The sequence below is a fragment of the Salvelinus sp. IW2-2015 genome, linkage group LG6.2 (assembly GCF_002910315.2).
Source record: "Salvelinus sp. IW2-2015 linkage group LG6.2, ASM291031v2, whole genome shotgun sequence".
NCBI lineage: Eukaryota > Metazoa > Chordata > Actinopteri > Salmoniformes > Salmonidae > Salvelinus > Salvelinus sp. IW2-2015.
Window position 1 is genome coordinate 7,049,498 of NC_036846.1, and position 20,485 is coordinate 7,069,982.

Below are 20,485 nucleotides of genomic sequence, written 5' to 3' on the forward strand. Positions count from 1 at the left end.
CGCCTGTGTGTTGAGGTCCGTCTGCATCTGCGAGCCCAGTGGAATGTGCGGCGGGTCAGATGAATCCCGACAGTATCTCTGTAACAGACAGAGTTGTGAGCTCCTGTTCCAAAACAGGCCCAACGCACCAGTGTGGCGTGAAGGGACAATGTGCAAAACGGATCTCGTTAACTCTCCATGCATCAAGTTACTTAGACTCGGGGCATGAAGTGTGGAATAATAAGCGTCTCTCACTCTCTCTCTCCTCAGAATCCACATTTAGTTTTTTGTTGTTGTTTTTTTACCCTAACACTACACAGCTGAATCAAATGATCAAATTGGGATGATTAGTTGATTATTTGAATCAGCTGTGTAGTGTTAGCGCAAAAACCATAATGTGCATCTTTTGGGGACCAGAGAACCCGAGTTTGGGAAACGCTGTTGTAGCTGCTGCGTCATCATGAATCAGACAAAGGAGAGTAAAATAAAATAAGTGGAGGCAGGCAGAGAGAGAACAATAAGGCAGCAGGGTGAAAGGAAGAAAAATGGAAAGAGGGAGAATAACGAGAGTGGAAGAGAACTAGAAGATAGAGAAGGAAGAGAGAGAGGGAGTAAATGTCTGCAATGAATGAGACTAAAAGAGGTGAAAGTAATCCTGTATGGTCACATTATGCAGGTCAGAGGGCACAATTTAAAGTATGCATTAAGGTATCTGTAATAGAATAAATGTGGCAAAAATGTAATGTAGACATTAATAAAGGTCTATAACTTCCAAATATATATATTTATTTTTACAATGGAGGCACAGTAGCGTCGACATAGCGCCCCCTATCAGTCATCCAGTGTGTATATAAATCATTGGTTCACACTAGTTATTGTGATGATCATTGCACGTCTCATAGGCCAGACTGGAAATGTACTCTTTCTTAAAGTGTCAAACGCATATCCTATCCTGCCTTCTAGAACTTGTTCATTCTCGTCTTTTGGGACAAATTTGATCTAGTGCCAAATCCTTAACAAACCCCTAAGATCTAACCTCATAACTGGAAGGGTTACTGCTGTTAACATGAACATCACCATTGGTCAATTGCACACAAGGTCCAACCAAAATTTGATTTCAGCTTTTAACCCAACCCTTCTGAAAGACACTTGTTGAGAGGTGCGGGGGACTGCCACACTGGGGGCTGTCGTTGGCGGTTAAGGGCCTTGCTTAAGGGCACAACTGCATCTAGGATTTGATACCAGCAACCCTCCTGTTGCCAGCTCACTTAGCGTTAGATTTTTGTCCCCCGTCGGACCCGGGATGTGATACCAGAAACCGTCTGGCTGCTTGCTCGACCCTTCAATTGAGACCCATCCCCTCTCTGTAAAATAAATCATGCCTTACAAAGAACAGTGACGCCACCTGTTGGCAATTTGCAGTCATTACAGTTGAAGCCCAAATACAGAAAGCCAGTCCCCATCTATTGCGAGAAGAAACACAGCAGAACTACTGACGGTTAAAAGCAGCAGGTGGTTGTGGGGTAAGGAAATCACCTTCCCGGTGTTGACAAGCATGTAAAACCGTCGGGAAATTGACGGACCGCGTTCCGTGGTGAGAGGCGATAGGACGCCCAGCRTCTACTTTGAAGTTCACTCTGCCATTGTTTGCTCTGGCGTTTGCGCTCTACATGAAACAGACAGCAGACAGATCAGTGTGTATCATGTCTTTTATTAATTAACCACCACGTAAAGTCTAACATCCAGAACAGACTAATCAATCCAGCACAATCAAACCCAACTGCATCACATCTCATAATTCATTTTTAAAAAACGGTCCAAAAATGTGATTTTTTTTAAAAGTTCATATCAAGCCTTTTATTTGGTATACAGATATTCATATATTTATACAGTATATAACACATGTGCCACTGCAAAGTCAGAGAAACTAATCATCTTTTAAGGAACAAAAATAAAGAAAAAAATTATGAGAAACTTCAGAGGAATACAGTGAAGCGTGTCGTCGTGGTAACAATGACCAACAGGAATGATGAGGTAAACTGCCAGGCAGAGAAACTAAACAAAAAGCAACTAGCTCAGGCTACAGAGAGGCAGCGGAGTGGCATGGGCCCTTAAGTGTCAAATACATGTGGATACCCAAGTCTAAACACACAAATACATGATCAGAGACTAACTAAAAATACAGTCTCTCATACACACAAACCAAACGCTGGCACATACCAAGGACAGGAATCATACGGAAGGACATTAGCTTGTCCACACCCAGCCACCCTCCAGCGGGTTCAGCTGAGGGACATCCAGAGCTAGAGAAACACAAGGGGGGTGTGCCGGACCAGAGGGAATGGCGTGTGAGGATGAAGAGAACAGAAGGGCAAGAGAGCTAAAGGAGAAATGGAGGGCAGAGTTACAGGAGGAGGAAACACTTCAAAAAGAGATTGAAGAGGGAAGGGCAGTAAAATGAGAGATGAGAGCAGAGTTACAGGAGGAGGAAAAGAGATGGGGGGGGGGCAGTGCGAAAACTGTTTGACAGTCAGTGGTTGACTCCCCCTGGTGGTCACTCTGAGTCTCGCTGGACCTCAGAGGCATCAGCCCTACAGATGGGACACGTCCTGTTAGCCTGGAGCAAGAGACAACCAGAGAGGGAGAGAGGGATACATAGTTAACATGACTTGATCATTACAGGAGAACTTCAGATAGTTTTTTTAGAGGACGCTTCGGTTGGATCAAGAACTAGGTATGAAGACATAAGATGTTTCACAGTATCTAGAAACGTGCGTTTGCCAAACTACACAGAATTTGTTTTAAAAGCAACATAAAAATATATATATTTCGCCAACCTTGGCTTTATACCTGTTCAGATAACACTCCAGCTGGCGGTATGCACCCTGTCAGTTTGTTTACCAACTCAGAAGTATACTGAACAAAAATATAAACGCAACATGCAACAATTTAAAAGATTTCACTGAGTTACAGTTCATAAGGAAATTGAAAGAAATTCATTAGGCCATAATCTATGGATTTCACATGACTTGGTATACAGAAACCTTAAAAATAAATAAAAAGGGCCGTGGATCAGAAGTCCAGTCAGTAACTGGTGCGACCATCATTTGCCTCATGCAGCGCGATACATCTCCTTCGCATTGAGTTGATTGTGGCCTGTGGAATGTTGTCCAACTCTTCAAAGGTTGTGCAAAGTTGCTGGACATTGGCAGGAACTGGAACACTGTCGTACACGTTGATCCAGAGCATGGAAGAACTGACACATTTTTCAGCTTCCAGGAATTGTGTACAGATCCTTGCGACACAGGGCCTTGCATTAATCATGCTGAAACATGAGGTGATGGCGGCAGATGAATGGCATGACAACGGGCCTCAGGATCTCAGCACGGTATCTCTGTGCTTTCAAGTTGCCATCGATAAAATACAAATTGTGTTTATTCTCCGTAGCTTATGCCTGCCCATAACCCCACTGCCATTATTGGGCACTCTGTTCACAACGTTGACATCAGCAAACCGCTCTCCCACATGACGCAATAAAACACAGTCTGCCATCTGCCCGGTACAGTTGAAACCGGGATTCAGCCACGACGAGCAAACTTCTCCAGCGTGCCAGTGGCAATCGAAAGTTAGCATTTGACCACTAAAGTCAGGTCAAGAACCTGGTGAAGACCACAAACACACAGATGAGCTTCCCTGAGACGGTTTCTGAGTTTGTGCAGAAATTCTTCAGGTTGTGCAAACCCACAGTTTTGTCAGGTGGCTGGTCTCAGACAACCACGCAGGTGAAGAAGCCAGATGTGGAGGTCCTGGGCTGGCGTAGATGTGGTCTGCGGTTGCGAGGCCGGTTGGACGTACTGCCAAATTCTCAAAAACGAGGTTGGAGGCAGCTTATGGTAGAGAAATTAAAATTAAATTATCTGGCGGACATTCCTGCAGTCAGCATGCCAATTGCACGCTCCATCAAAACTTGAGACAGCTGTGGCATTGTGTTGTGTGACAAAACAGCACATTCTAGAGTGGTCTTTTATTGTCCCCAGCACAAGATGCACCTGTGTAATGGTCATGCTGTTTAATCAGCTTCTTGATATGCCACACGTGACAGGTGGYTGGATTATCTTGGCAAAGAAGAAATGGTCACTAACAGGGACGTAAACAAACGTCTGCTCTAAGATTGGAGAGAAATACACTTTTTGTGCGTGTGGAACATTTCTGGGATCATTTATTTCAGCTCATGAAACATGGGACCAACACTTCACGTGTTGCGTTTTATATTTTTGTTCAGTGTAGTTGATTGTGCTTTGTGAAATACTAGAGCGAGAGACTCACCCTGAGCCACTTGTCGACACACTTCCCGTGAAACTCATGACTGCAGGGTAGAACTCGCAGCAGTTGACGAGACTCAAAGTCACTCATACACACCACACACCTGCAACACAACTTCATTACAACATTTCAACAAAACCACCAGCTGTATACTCGGATCGGCGAGGAGGATAGTATCCTCGGTTCTGGTAGGTCAAGGGGAAGTACTCACAGCGTCTGTTCTGATTGGTGGTTGTTGGGGTTGAACCTATAGGAAGGCAGCTGCTCGATGTCTCCCTTAGTCAGTCCTCGGAGTTTGGCCTCTCCCAGACGCTCGGCCAGGTTGAGAAGAGCCTCGTAGTTCTCCACCTCTCCGTCATCTACGTCTAGCTCCAGGCTGATGGCAGGGCCTGTAGGCTGGACTGGCAGCATAGAGCTGACAGACAGGGAGAGAAACGCACTTACCTACAGACACTGCGCATACACAGCTCATGTGACAAACAGAGTACAAAAGAACTTGACTGTATTCACACAAATACGCTATGCCACAAGAGTAGGCTACTTCCAACCAATAGGGCAGAGTCTCCTGATTGTCTAAACTACAACACCCATGATGTAGAGCTAGAGATGGATGGGTGACTTACAGGAAGTAAGGCAGGAAACTGGGGTGGTAAGGCGAGGGTGGCAGTGGCTGCTGCGAGCGGTAGCGTCGTCCTGGGATTCGCCGTGGCATGAAGTTAGGATACGACTGAAAGAGAAGGGAGAAATAATTTCTGGATTTCATATGACCAACTGAAAAAACATCCAACGCAGGCCTTTTAAATGAGTTACAAAATAATGATGCAACAATCCCTCTGATGTGGGAGAGCTAAAGGMGATTGGGGATAATGAGCAGAGGCAAGAGAGACACTCACCACTCCAAAGAACTCCTGTGGCAGAGGCTCATGGGAGAGGAAATGGAGCTGAGTGGAGTGGGGGGGCAGGCCGGGGTGGGCCGCAGGGGGGTAGTGTAGACCCGCCCCTAACGACAAGTGCTCCCCCAACAGCTCTACGTCATTCTCTATCCTCTGTAARGGCTAGGTTAAAAAGAGCGAGAGAGATGTCATTAATGAGCTTCAAATGGCTTGTAATGCTAGACTGAACACACTCAAGACACCCCCCCTTTTGTAAAACCCTAGCGCCACTCACCGATCTGGCCTGCTGTGTYGGGTAGGATCCAAACTGTCCGGGCTGGGGGATGTGAGGGGGATGGTGGGACAGGTGGGGAGGGGGCAGGAGAAAGGTGGGGTCACTGGACAGCAGAGAGGGGAATGGGTAGGGCATGGGCAGATGTTGCACAGAGCACGTCTGCAGAACCTGAGAGAGAGAAATACCATATGACATTATGATTTCATCTCTCCTCTATACAAAGTGTATTGGTTGCAGATGTTATAGCAGGTGCGGTAAAATGCTTGTGTGTGTTACTAGCTCCTTACAGGGCAGTAAAATGTTGGTGCGTGTGTGTTACTAGCTCCTTACAGGGCAGTAAAATGCTGGTGCGTGTGTGTTACTAGCTCCTTACAGGGCAGTAAAATGTTGGTGCGTGTGTGTTACTAGCTCCTTACGGGGCGGTAAAATGCTGGTGTGTGTGTTACTAGCTCCTTACAGGGCAGTAAAATGTTGGTGTGTGTGTGTTACTAGCTCCTTACGGGGCGGTAAAATGTTGGTGTGTGTGTGTTACTAGCTCCTTACAGGGCAGTAAAATGTTGGTGTGTGTGTGTTACTAGCTCCTTACGGGGCAGTAAAATGTTGGTGTGTGTGTTACTAGCTCCTTACGGCGGCAGTAAAATGCTGGTGCGTGTGTGTGTTACTAGCTCCTTACGGGGTGGTAAAATGCTGGTGCGTGTGTGTTACTAGCTCCTTACGGGGCAGTAAAATGCTGGTGCGTGTATGTTACTAGCTCCTTACGGGGCAGTAAAATGCTGGTGTGTGTGTTACTAGCTCCTTACGGGGCAGTAAAATGCTGGTGTGTGTTACTAGCTCCTTAAAGGGCAGTAAAATGCTGCCGTGTGTGTTACTAGCTCCTTACAGGGKAGGAAAATGCTGGTYTATGTTACTAGCTCTGAACAGGGCAGTAAAATGTCAAAACAAGTACAACTAATAAATCAAAAACTAGAAGTCACATCAGAACAAATCCATTTACCAATCCAAACATGACCAGTAACCCAAATGCAATCTGAGTACATGCACTAAAAATACATACTAGGAATGATATGCACAGCAGTAGATCTACCACAGTGAGCTATGTCTAGAATCTAGGATAAATACAGTGGAAAAACAGTATAAAAGGAAACGGTCCTGAGTATATACACAAAAGGCTCCAATTATTGACACCCACGACAAAGATGCATTACGTACACATGGATATGAACACGCATACTGATGGAAAACAGGGTAGGAAGGAGGTACAGTGCCTTCAGGAAGTATTCACACCCCTTGACCTTTTCCACATTGTCACTGGCCTACAAACCAAACCCCATAATGTCAAAGTGGAATTGTTTTTCACATTGTTATTTGAATTCATAAAAAATGAAAATACAAAAAATGTCATGAGTCAATAACTATTCAACCCTTTTGTTATGGCAAGCTTAAATAAGGTAATGAGTAAAAGTGTGTGTTAAGAAGTCACATAAGTTGCATGGACTCACTGTGTGCAATAGTGTTGAACATTATTTTTGTATTACTACCTCAACTCTGTAACCCATACATACAGATAATTTTAAGGTCCCTCAGTCGAGCAGTGAATTTCAAACAGAGATTCAACCACAAAGACCAGGGAGGTTTTCCAATGCCTCGCAAAGAGCARCTATTGGTAGACYGGTAAAAATTTAAAAAAGCAGCCATTGAATATCCCTTTGAGCATGGTGAAGTTATTAATTATACTTTGGATGGTGCTGCAATACACCCAGTCACTACAAAGACACAGGCGTCSTTCCTAACTCAGCTCCCGGAGAGGTAGGAAACCATGAGGCCAATGGTGAATTTTAAACCGTTACAGAGTTTAATGGCTGTGATAGGAGAAAACGGAGGATGGATCAACAACATTGTAGTTACTCCGCAACACCTAAATGAGAGTGAAAAGAAGGAAGCCTGTACAGAATAAACATATTCCAAAACATGCATTGTTTGCAACAAGACAATAAAGCAGTGGTTCCCAAACGTTTTATAGCCCCGTACCCCTTCAAACATTCAACCTCCAGCTGTGTACCCCCTCTAACACCAGGGTCAGCACACTTAAATGTTTCTTTGCCATCATTGTAAGCCTGCCACACACACACACACACACTACATTTATTAAACATGAGTGTGAGTTTGTCACAACCCGGTGACAAAGGGCTCTTATAGGAACAGGGCACAAATAATATAATAATCAATAATTTTGCTCTTTATTTAACCATCTTACATATAAAACCTTATTTGTTCATCATATTGTGAATAACTCACCACAGGTTAATGAGAAGGGTGTGCTTGAAAGGATGCACATACAGTGGGGCAAAAAAGTATTTAGTCAGCCACCAATTGTGCAAGTTCTCCCACTTAAAAAGATGAGGCCTGTAATTTTCATCATAGGTACACTTCAACTATGACAGACAAAATAAGAAGAAAAAAATCCAGAAAATCACATTGTAGGATTTTTAGAAAAAACATCACCCAGATAGGCCAGTCGTGTTAAAACTCGTCACCATGCAAGTGGTCAGACAATTAAAAATTGTGGTCAGTAAAGCAGAATTTTAACCTCGTCTCTCAATTGAAAAAAAAAWTTTTTTTTAAGTGTCAATACTTTGCCCCTTAATAACCAACATCTCAAGCACCCCCTGCAGCAACTTCCGAGCAAGTTATAATCTCCACCCGGCACAGCCAGAAGAGGACTGGCCACCCCTCATAGCCTGGTTCCTATAGGTTTCTTCCTAGGTTTTGGCCTTTCTAGGGAGTTTTTCCTAGCCACCGTGCTTCTACACCTGCATTGCTTGCCGTTTTAGGCTGGGTTTCTGTACAGCACTTTGAGATATCAGCTGATGTACGAAGGGCTATATAAATACATTTGATTTGATTTGCAGACGACACCATTCTGTATACATCTGGCCCTTCTTTGGACACTGTGTTATCAAACCTTCAAACGAGCTTCAACGCCATACAACACTCCTTCCGTGGCCTCCAACTGCTCTTAAATGCAAGTAAAACTAAATGCATGCTCTTCAACCGATTGCTGCCCGCACCCGCCCGCCCGGCGTCACTATATGGACAGTTCTGACTTAGAATATATGGATAACTACAAATACCTAGGTGTCTGGTTAGACTGTAAACTCTCCTTCCAGACTCACATTAAACATCTCCAATCCAAAATTACATCTAGAATCGGCTTCCTATTTCGCAACAAAGCATCCTTCACTCACGCTGCCAAACATACCCTCGTGAAACTGACCATCCTACCGATCCTCGACTTCGGCGATGTCATTTACAAAATAGCCTCCAATATTCTACTCAACAAATTGGATGCAGTCTATCACAGTGCGATCCGTTTTGTCACCACAGCACCATATACTACCCACCACTGCGACCTGTATGCTCTCGTTGGCTGGCCCTCACTACATATTTGTCGACAAACCCACTGGCTCCAGGTCATCTATAAGTCTTTGCTAGTTAAAGCCCAGCCTTATCTCATCTCACCATAGCAACACCCACCCGTAGCACGCGCTCCAGCAGGTATATTTCACTGGTCATCCCCAAAGCCAACACTTACTTTGGCTGCCTTTCCTTCCAGTTCTCTGCTGTCAATGACTGGAACGAATTGCAAAAAATTATATCTCCCTCTCTAACTTTAAGCATCAGCTGTCAGAGCAGCTTACCGATCACTGAACCTGTACACAGCCAATCTATAAATAGCACACCCAACTACCTCATCCCCATATTATTACTTACCCTCTTGCACCCCAGTATCTCTACTTGCACATATAACACTCCAGTATTAATGCTAAATCGTAAATTATTTCACCTCTATGGCCTATTTATTGCCTTACCTCCCTAACCTTACTACATTTGCACACACTGTACATAGATTTTTCTATTGTGTTATGTTTGTTTATGTGTAACTTTGTGTGGTTTTTGTCATACAACTTTTCTTTATATTGGCCAGGTCGCAGTTGTAAATGAGAACTTGTTCTCAACTAGCCTACCTGGTTAAATAAATGGTGAAATAACAAAAATAACAAATAAAACCAGCGCACTTCTGTACGTTGTAAAAGCGTTACATGGTCGCTGCCCATATCATTGCATGGTGCAGAAGATTCACCAGAGTTCAGGGGCCTTGCTTTAACAAAGTCCTCTCGGTGGATGCTGCAGTGTACCCAAGTGGCCTCGGGAGCAACGGCTTGCTCGCGCGTTCCCACTCCACTAGGTCTTCCTGTCATGGCTTTTGCACCATCAGTACAGATACCAATACATCTTGACCACCAAAGTCCATTTGATGTCAAAGCTGTCCAGTAGAAATATCCTCTCATGTTATCCTGGTTTCCAGTGGCTTGCAGAAGAGGATGTCTTCCTTAATTGACCCGTCATAAACGTAACGGACATATACCAGGAGCTGTGCCAGGCCCGCCACGTCTGTTGACTCATCCAGCTGTAACATATACAATTCACTGGCTTGTATGCGAAGCAGTAATTGTTTCAAAACATCTCCTGCCATGTCACTGATGCGTCATGAAACAGTGTTTGATGAAGACATTGTCTGTTTAGTTTTGGCCTTTTCCCCCAGCATTGTTCCAGCCATATCCACAGCAGCAGCAAGAATTAAGTCCTCCACAATAGTATGGGGCTTGCCTGTCATAGCCACTCGGTAGCTCACTATATAAATACACTTCTATACCCTTCATATTAAATGGTATCTGTTGCTTTTATACATGTCTTACTACTCAAAAGCGTCTTAATTCTCACTCAAAAAACTCCTGTGGATTATTTTTTAAATATTATTGTCATGTTTTGTTTCTAAATGTCTGTGCAAGAGTGAAGGTTTCCCGCAAGAGAGTAACAGTTAATGTGATTGGATGTTAACTATTTGACATTGCATTATTTCGCTTAACACTAGATGGTTGGATTTTATTTTTGGCAGTGAAACGAGGCTACTCAGGCGAGAGAGAAAAAAAACTCACCCAAATGCATAGCCCCATTGGAAACCATAAATGTACTGTTTGAAAATGTGAATAATGATTTTTTTTAAATGTGAATCACATTTTTATTTGGCGTACCCCCGATGGCATTGCACGTACCTCAGTTTGTGAATAGTTGGACTAACAGCAAAAAAATGTGGCAAAGCTAATCACTTTTTGTCCTGAATAAAAAAGTGTTATGTTTGGGGCAAATCAAATTCAAGACATTACTTAGTACCACTCTCCATATTTTCAAGCAAAGTGGTGGCTGCATCATGTTATGGGTATGCTTGTAATCATTGAGTGGGGAGTTTTCCAGGACAAAAAAAAACAAAAACAGAATGGAGCTAAGCACAGGCAAAATCCTAGAGGAAAACCTGCTTCAGCTGCTTTCCACCAGACACTGGGAGATGAATTGTATTGTTCTGTTAAAAGGTCAAGGCCAAATCTACACTGGAGTTGCTTACCAAGAAGACTGAATGTTCGAGTGGTCGAGTTAGTTTTGACTTAAATCTACTTGAAAATCCCTGTCAAGATCTGAAAATTGTCTATTGTGTTATTGTATTGTGTGTAGATGGGTGAATTATTTTGTGTTAATCAATTTTGCAATCGGACTGTAACAACAAAATGTGGAATAAATCAAGGGGTATAAATACTTTCTGAAGGCACTGTACATGAAGTAGACATTATGATCAGTGTCAGAGTATCAAAGAGATACACAAGTCAGACAGTCAGGCTAGTTGAACTCACAGATGGAGGGACACTGCAGACAGGGTAGTGCTGCCCACTAAAGACCACCGAGCATGCTGGGAGCTGCTGGGGGGCCGAGTGGGAGGGCAGGCCGGGGGGGCCGCCAGGGGGAGAGACTGGGTACGACACCTGAGCAGAAGTCAAAAATCAGAGTTCAAACAACCACACTACCTGAACCCCCACGTAGAAGGATAAAAGATGACCCTAATCAAATTCAATAATGCTTTATTGACAACTGTAAAAAGCAGCTTCCTGTTTCCTCACTGACCTGGTCATGGAGGTCCAGCACCATACTGCTCTGCTGCTGAGGGGGGTGAGGGTGCATCAGCCTGGGGGACAGGTTAGCAGGGTGGTGGAGGGGGCGAGGGGACAGGTTGGGGGGGTGGTAGGGGCGCTCCTCAGGCTGGTTATAGGGGTAACTCTGAGGGGGGACGGGGTGGCGGTAGTTCTCATCCTGAAGCCCTGCTGAGAGGCTGTGGTGGGGGTGATGGTGCGGGTTGTGGTAATGGTGGTGGTAGTGGTGGTGATGAGGGTGAGGGTGAGGGTGGGGGGGTTGGTGGTGGGGGAGACGGTCACGGCGGCCTCGCTGGCGTCTCATTGGAGGACTGGGGGGGAAGAGAGAGGGAGAAATTAAGATGTCAGTCTCTTTCTACCAAACATCCTCATCACAACAGATAATGCCCAGAGGAAAAATTACTCTACAATGATGCCGAACCCATTGTAACATTTAACACACACACTTACCTGCGGCGGTTGCGGACAGGAGTGTGGCATCGCTCTGGCAGGTAGTGGGGGTGTGGCCTGCGACTGGGTGGGGGTGTGGCCCAGGTAGTGGGGGTGTGGGGTAGCTCCCAGGGACGAATGGGAGAGGATGGGGTGGAGGGAGGGGCAGAGCTCAGATCTAACATAGACTGCTGGGAAAGACGCTGTCGCTTGGGGCTAGGACTGTCCTCCATCTATAGATGAGACAGAGAGAGAGACAGCCACAGAAAGAGATAAGGGAGTAGAAAGACAGCATGGTGTTAAATAAGGCTATAGCATTCCTACTGCTGTGTGGGACAATAGGGAGAGGTTAATATACTCACCTTGTCCCGCTCATCACTGCAGATGTTATCAGGGTGGAAGTGCAGGACACCTACAGGCCACAGAGAATAACAGGAGGGTCAAACCAGGCTATAGGCCACACAAAACCTCAAAGCTCAGACTTGAGCGGGCCTGGCTAACAGGTACACACCAGTACTCATGCTCCTTTAAACTCTGTCTGCAATTACCATCTGTAGAGAAAGTAGCGGCCCAAATTGTGTCTACAAATATGCACGTATTATAGCTGGATAAAGTCTGCTCAGTCTAGGGCAGGGTTTCTCCAAACTCATGTTTTTTCCCCTGGCACTACACAGGTGCTTCAAATCTACATGTTTTGATCATTTGAATCAGCTGCGTAGTGATAGGGCAAAAACCAAAAAGTGCACCCCTCGGGGACCCGAGGATGAGTATGGGAAACTGGTGTAGGGCTTTGAATTGCCGGGTTCAGTCAGACAGTGTCTGCCACTGACAAGAGGGAGAACCACTCTAAGATGTAACAATAATCTCGCTGTTCTCTGATCTCAAATATAAAAACGACCCCCTCTGCTGCCTCAACCTTACACAGACACAAGCCCCTCCAATCTCCAACAGGCAGAGATGCCCTTGAACTGTGCGGATGGAGTTTGCTTTAAAACAGTCCTCTGAAAACACCTCCCTCCCCAGCCTCCCATCTCCAAACTAGCCCCCTCCCTCCCTCAGTCGCTTCAGAAACAACAGATCTGAGAGCAATCCCATCGCTCCTCTCTGCTGCTCTGTGAAGTCAGGGGAGAGTGACAGCTCAAAGACGCCCCGCCAGCAGAACAGAACAGAGCAGCCAGGCGACTGGCGCTCAGCTCCGACAGGGAGGGACAGAGATCCAGACATTGGGCTGGGTGCGGATTGCCAGGTTATAAGGCGTAGTCCTAGTATCTGGGCCTCAGTACAGAAAAGGCATCTATTTGAGCCAGCAGCTGCATACAACCCTGGTTCCAGGATTGAGCCACTAGTCTAAGCTGCTCTTCCACGAGCCCAAAACACACAGTTTATCTGTTTGAGCTCAGAGAAGGAGAGAAACCGTGGRAAAATGCACAGACATATTTTCAACACCTCCAAATCCAGTCCTAACACATTCCCCTGAAAGTGATGTTCAGAGGCGTGACATGCTGGGAGCTCTGCTCACAGAGCACACAGACCGTAAATCACACACAGGGTATTCAAGTAGAGGCATCTGCAGCTGCTTAGAACAGGGAGTGTGTGTGCCGCACAAGCATGTTCAAAAGTGTGCGTATGCGCAAGTGTTATTTTAGGTCTGGATGGCAAACGTGCTATTACAAAAGCTCTCCATTAAAACCTTGCATTCATAGGCCTTTCTGCCTCTAGGGAACCCACTCTGTTATAATGGTAACCCATTTCTTCAGAGGTTAGTGGAAGCCACGAAAGACTACTGGGTAAACACAGACTGACGTCACTGTTGAAAGCATGACTGACAGAGTAACCATCACTGTTTGAACATGCCATTATGGCTCACATGGGAAACTCTTCAGTGTGTGTTCCATCCCACCATAGGGGGCAGTATTCTCATATCTCATTGACGTCTACTGCCTCAGTGGTTGGCGATATCCAGATGTTCATGCAGTCATACCATTTCTGTACCACACCAGTGTATACGGTATTACCGAATGTGCACACAAGGGGAGCCATTTAAAAATAAAAATGAAATGCAAATGCAGGCACAAAAGAATTTAGGCAACAGGGATGTTGATCCAGGAGGTGGTTGAATGTCTCTGCTGTAACCAAGAAGCTTGATCTTGACATCTAGCCACTTCGCTAGCAAACTAAATGCATAGCTGGAACCCTGAGCTGGATATCATTTGACATCTTAGATTTCTTATATAATTATACTGAAAATATAAAAACGCAACAAGCAACAATTTCAAAGATTTTGCTGAGTTAAGAGTTCATAAGGAAATCAGTCAATTGAAATATATTCATTAGGCCCTAATCTATGGATTTCACATGACTGGGCAGGGGTGCAGCCATGAGTGGGCCTGGGAGGACATAGGCCCACCCACTTGGCAGCCAGGCCCACCCACTGGGGGTAAAACATGGGACCAACACTTTACATTGAACAAAAATATAAACGCAAAGCAGTATTATGAAATACCCTGGTATACAGTATATCYCCCAAGCCTACTGCCTCAGATGTATATTACTACAACATAGAAATGATGTAGCACAAAACATGAGTATTTTCTTTTCCGGAAAACAATTTAGGTTATCAAGTCATAACATATATTCTGCACACCTCCAGATGCTAATTTACCTTGTCCACAACTGTCCTGTCCAGCTCCCTCACTCACTCCCCATTTGTTCAAAGATCCCTTAAATGCTCTGAGAAGGTGGCATGAGCAATCTTTCAATAACTGAAATGTGTTCATGTTGTTTGGAAARCTAAGCAATTTCTAGGTCAGGCAGACTGGATGGATGGGCCATTCACATAAGCAGTGAGGAAACTACTAACTGAGTCAAAGCCCATTCCTTGCATAGCCACCTGACTACAGACAACACTGGAGGTTCAAATCTGGTTGTTGGCATCTTATCTTTTTAGAAAAACAGCTAAAACATTGCACTGACGAGGAAGACTGCACTGTTTACATGTCAAGCCTGGCACATGCTAAATCATGTAGGTATACTAATCTATGCACGGGGTGTGATGCATCTAGACTCGTATGGAAAGGGAGCCTTGAAGCTTACCGGTGCCGGGGTGTCTGTGTGCTCCGTGGGAAGGGTGGCGTTGCACCCCACCGGACAGGTAGTTCCCCTGGGTGTGCTGGTTCTCCGAATAGCTACCGCGCGCTCCGTGCGGAACCCAGCCGGGGTTGTTCTGTTGAGGGTAATTCACCCCGATCCCTCCGCTGGCATTCATCATGTTCCCATTGTTGATTGTGTTATTGCCGTTTCCACCACCGTTCATGCCATAATGAAAGAAACCTGAACGTGACCGAGTCCTCGGCGGATCCATGGCTGAAGGAGGCGGTGGTAGGTGGGCGTAATGGAGGTATATCTGGGAGAGATGGTTTGCCGTAGCCTCCCTCTCGCCTGGCCGCCACTCCTTGCTATCTTCGTAATCGGCCTGTTCTAGAGAGTATCTTCCTTCGCATGAACAGCTTGGTTTGGGGCGTAGGTAAAACGGAAAGCGGCGGGTGTACGAGTAGTCCTCTCTCTACTGTCGTTCGTACKCCATCAGCAGCGATGGTTATTTCCTGTCAGCTCTCCCCTCTGCCTGTGTTGCGCGTCACTGTCAGTCAACACTCCAAAAACAGCTTTATTTGTATCCCTAGAGGTCGATTTGGTATGTTAGTTTGTTCTGTCATTGCAATACACCGTATGCAATCGAAACAAAACAAACAATACAGATAGGTACATTATAACAAAAAGCTTTAGTGAATGTATCTGGGCTGTACCCCTTCGGGTTTCTTTCTATTGTCTCATCAGCTATGAAGCTTGGCGACTAACGTTACTGGCTTTCTACTTTTCCTGGTGAAATGGCACGCAAACTAGCCAGAGTTCACATTCAGTTAGCTAGTTAGAGTGTTTGATCATGTTAACACACAGCTGGCTGTGTAATAATATTAACTGTCGCTAGCTAGCCAACTAACTTAGCTTGCTGCTGTTTAGCATATTATAGCTAGCTGGATCGCGGACTAGCTTACGTAAGCTAACAAAACCACGGTTCAGAAGTGCTAAGTTCCTACATAAAACCTTCCTGTAATATTTCTCACATTATACACTTGGTAACCCACCACTGATTCTACATTACTAACTACGCTTTGTTACTACTAACATTTTAACTCAACCCGTCGTTGTTAACGAGTTTATTGCTAACATGAAAGCTATTTTAGCTAGCAGGAGGAAAACCATTTCGCTGCCGACATTACCAAGCCTTACAGAGCGCTAGCAAGAATGTCTGCTCATTGGCATGCATGCTGCTAACCTTTTTAGACGATGTTGGTTGATCCGAGATAGGCGCGGTCGAATGCCTTGCCTGATCTTCAAATAATGCTGGTCTTCATACGATTTAAATCCCCACCACGAAATGTACATTCACGGCTGAAGCTAGTGGTGTTTTCTCTGTAGATGTCAGTGGGGAGCGTAAATAGAGATCAATCATTGGGATTTTCAGATCTCTGGTCAGACCGATCTAATCGAGTACATAAATCTCTGACGACACATTTGTTACATTGTGCAAAAATCCTCAAAGACATACCACAACTAGAATATATTTATTAGTGCATATGTTTTATTTAAAACCAGTGGTGTCTTTTTCAGGCCATATTGTTGATTACCCCTTTAACAAAAGATCACTGCATTGATTCGCTTTGTCTGGTAAACGACGGGGAAGAATCAACCTAATTAATAATTCAGTAGTCTTGTTTCAGTACTAAGGAATTTGGTTTGGTATCAGCGGCGGATTGGCCATCTAACAATTCTGGCAAATGCCAAATAGGATGGACCATTTTGGGGGGCTAGTCGAAATTGACACATATCATAATATACAGTACCAGTCAAAAGTTTGGACACACCTACTTATTCAAGGGTTTTTCATTATTTTTACTATTTTCTACATTGTAGAATAATAGTGAAGACATCAAAACTATGAAATAACACATATGGAATCATGTAGAAAGCAGAAAAGTGTTAAACAAATCAAAATATATTTTATATTTAAGATTCTTCAAAGTAGCCACCCTTTGCCTTAATGACAGCTTTGTGCACTCTTGGCATTCTCTCAACCAGCTTCATGAGGTAGTCACCTGGAATGCATTTCAATTGACAGGTGTGCCTTGTTAAAAGTTAATTTGTGGAATTTCTTTCCTTCTTAATGCGTTTGAGCCAATCAGTTGTGTTGTGACAATGTAGTGGCGGTATACATAAGATAGCCCTATTTGGTAAAATACCATTTTATGGCAAGCTTTGCACACTCTTCGCATTCTCTCAACGAGCTTCACCTGGAATTATTTTCAACAGTCTTGTAGGAGTTCCCAGATATGTGTATTTATATTTATTATGGATCCCCATTAGCTGCTGCAAGGCAGCAGCTACTTTTCCTGGGTTCCGGCAAAATTAAAGCAGTTATACAATTACAAAACATTCATTACAGAATTCACAACACACTAAGTGTATGCCCTCAGGCCCATGCTCCACTACCACATATCTGCAACGCAAAATCCATGTGTACGTGTGTGTATAGTGCGTATGTTATCATGTGTTTGTATGCATGTGTCTGTGCCTATGTTTGTGTTACTTCACAGTCCCGCTGTTCTGTGTTTTTTACATCTGATTCTACTGCTTGCATCAGTTACCTGATGTAGAATAGAGTTCCATGTAGTCATGGCTCATTGTAGTGCACTATGTGCACCTCCCATAGTCTGTTCTGGACTTGGGGACTGTGAAGAGACCTCTGTTTGAATGTCTTGTGGGGTATGCATGGGTGTCCGAGCTGTGTGCTAGTATTTTAAACAGACAACTTGGTACCTTCAGCTTGCCAACAACTCTTACAAAAACAAGTAATGAAGAAGTCAATCTCTCTTCCACTTTGAGCAATGAGAGATTGACATGCATGTCATTAATGTTAGCTCTCTGTGTACTTTTAAGGGCCAGCAGTGCTGCCATGTTCTGAGCCAACCGCAATTTTCCCAAGTCCTTCTTTGCACCTGACCACACGACTGAACAGTAGTCCAGGTGCGACAAAACCAGGACCTGTAAGACCTGCCTTGTTGATAGTGTTGTTAAGAAGGCAGACAGCGCTTTATTATGGACATACTTCTCCCAATCTTAGCTACTGTTGTATCAATATGTTTTGACCATGACAGTTTACAATCCAGGGTTACTCTAAACAGTTTAGTCACCTCAACTTGCTCAATGTCTACATTATTCATTACGATATGTAGTTAAGATTTAGGGTTTAGTGAATGATTTGTCCCAAATACAATGCTTTTACTTTTGGAAATATTTAGGACTAACTTATTCCTTGCTACCCATTCCGGAACTAACTGCAGCTCTTTGTTAAGTGTTTTTGTCATTTCAGCTGCTGTAGTAGATGACGTGTATAGTGTTGAGTCATCAGCATACATAGACACACRGGCCTTACTCAAAGCCAGTGGCATGTCATTAAAGATTGAAAAAAGCAAGGGGCCTAAACAGCTACCCTGGGGAATTCCTGCTTCTACCTGGATTATGTTTGAGTGGCTTCCATTAAAGAACACCCTCTGTGTTCTGTTAGACAAGTAACTCTTTATCCACATTATAGCAGGGGGGTGTAATGCCATAACACATACGTTTTTACAGCTGCAGACTTTGACCGATAATGTCAAAAGCTGCACTGAAGTCTAACAAGACAGCCCCCGCAATAATTTTATCATCAATTTCTCTCAGCCAATCATCAGTCATTTGTGTAAGTGCCATGCTTGTTGAGTGTCCTTCCCTATATGTGTGCTGAAAGCCTGTGTTGAGCACTTGTTGGCTGCTTTTCCTTCACTCTAAGGTTCATCTCATCCCAAACCATCTCAATTGGGTTGAGCTCTGGTGATTGTGGTGGCCAGGTCATCTGATGAAGCACTCCATCACTCTCCTTCTTGGTCAAATAGCCCGTACGCATCCTGGAGGTGTGTTGGGTCATTGTCCTGTTGAAAAACAAATGATAGTCCCGTGTGGCTCAGTTGGTAGAGCATGGCGCTTGCAACGCCAGGGTTGTGGGTTCATTCCCCACGGGGGGACCAGGATGAATATGTATGAACTTTCCAATTTGTAAGTCGCTCTGGATAAGAGCGTCAGCTAAATGACTTAAATGTAAATGTAATAGTCCCACTAAGTGCAAACCAGAATGCTGGTTAAGTGTGCCTTGAATTCTAGATAAATCACAGTGTCACCAGCAAAGCACCATCACACCTCCTCCTCCATGCTTCACGGTGGGAACCACACATGCAGAGATCATCCGTTCACCTACTCTGTGATATCTCACAAAAAACATGGCGGTTGGAACAGAAAATCTCAAATTTGGACTCATTAGACCAAAGGACAGATTTCCACCGGTCTAATGTGCATTGTTCGTGTTTCTTGGCCCAAGCAAGTCTCTTATTATTATTAGTGTCCTTTAGTAGTGGTTTCTTTGCTGCAATTCGACCATGAAGGCCTGATTCACACAGTCTCCTCTGAACAGTTGATGTTAGATGTGTCTGTTACTTGAACTCTGTGAAGCATTTATTTGGGCTGCAATTTCTGGGGCTGGTAACTCTAATGAACTTATCCTCTGCAGCAGAGGTAACTCTGGGTCTTCCTTTCTTGTGGGTGTCCTCATGAGAACCAGTTTCATCATAGCGCTTGATGGTTTTTGCAACAGCACTTGAAGAAACTTTCAAAGTTCTTGAAATGTTCTGCATTGACTGACCTTCATGCCTTAAAGTAATGATGGAATGTCGTTCCTCTTTCCTTATTTGAGCTGTTCTTGCCATAATATAGTCTTGGTCTTTTACCAAACACCTGTTAATTGAAATGCATTCCAGACTACCTCATGAAGCTGGTTGAGAGAATGCCAAGAGTGTGCAAAGCTGTCATTAAGGCAAAGGGTGGCTACTTTGAAGAATCTCAAATATAAAATATATTTTGATTTGTTTTACACTTTTTTGCTTACTACATGATTCAATGTGTTATTTCAATAGTTTTGATGTGTTCGCTTTTATTCTACAATGTAGAAAACAGTACAAATGAAGAAAAACCCTTGAATGAGTAGGTGTGTCCAAACTTTTGCCTGGTACTGTKTATATATTATTATTTTTAATGAAAACATGACATGGCCGTCGGCCCATAGGCCTGTAAAGTAAAACATAATAATATCTGTTATACTAATCTATAATGAGCCTTGGCTGATCAGTGTGCAACGGCCTCCCCCTCCACCAAGATGGGGCAGCCCGATTTTCTGAGGCTGAGCTACAGTCATGTAAACTCACYTTCAAAATCAAACGCGGCATCAGCAAAGAGACCTGCTCCGACTGTCATCAGTTACGCAGCCAAGATCATGGATCTTAAAAAATGGAAAGGGTGCCTATAAACATAGAAATAGCACATTCTATATTGTTACCTCAATCAAAAGTGTACAAAATTGGGCAGCTAAAACCATGATTTGGTCAAACAGTAAGTGCATTATTCTCATG

At 44.2% G+C, this 20,485-nt stretch overlaps 1 protein-coding gene across 3 annotated transcripts; it reads right to left on the minus strand.

Annotated features, from left to right (window-relative positions):
• Positions 1-1,670: 1,670 nt before the first annotated feature.
• Positions 1,671-16,470, minus strand: rnf38 (ring finger protein 38). 3 transcript variants are annotated; one of them, XM_023990003.2, is made up of 12 exons: positions 16,270-16,470; positions 15,030-15,612; positions 12,299-12,348; positions 11,958-12,169; positions 11,482-11,818; positions 11,214-11,342; positions 5,470-5,637; positions 5,196-5,357; positions 4,926-5,029; positions 4,514-4,717; positions 4,306-4,405; positions 1,671-2,596 (listed from the first exon to the last, which is right to left on the minus strand). In XM_023990003.2, exons 2-12 carry the CDS (start codon positions 15,295-15,297, stop codon positions 2,534-2,536), a joined length of 1,797 nt encoding a protein of 598 aa, XP_023845771.1. In that variant the 5' UTR covers positions 15,298-15,612; positions 16,270-16,470; the 3' UTR covers positions 1,671-2,533. The 3 variants fall into 3 exon arrangements, with proteins under 3 accessions (XP_023845771.1, XP_070300310.1, XP_023845772.1); XM_070444209.1 differs by having other exon boundaries at positions 15,030-16,470; XM_023990004.2 differs by lacking the exon at positions 15,030-15,612 and having other exon boundaries at positions 16,270-16,468.
• Between the last annotated feature and the right edge of the window lie 4,015 nt (positions 16,471-20,485).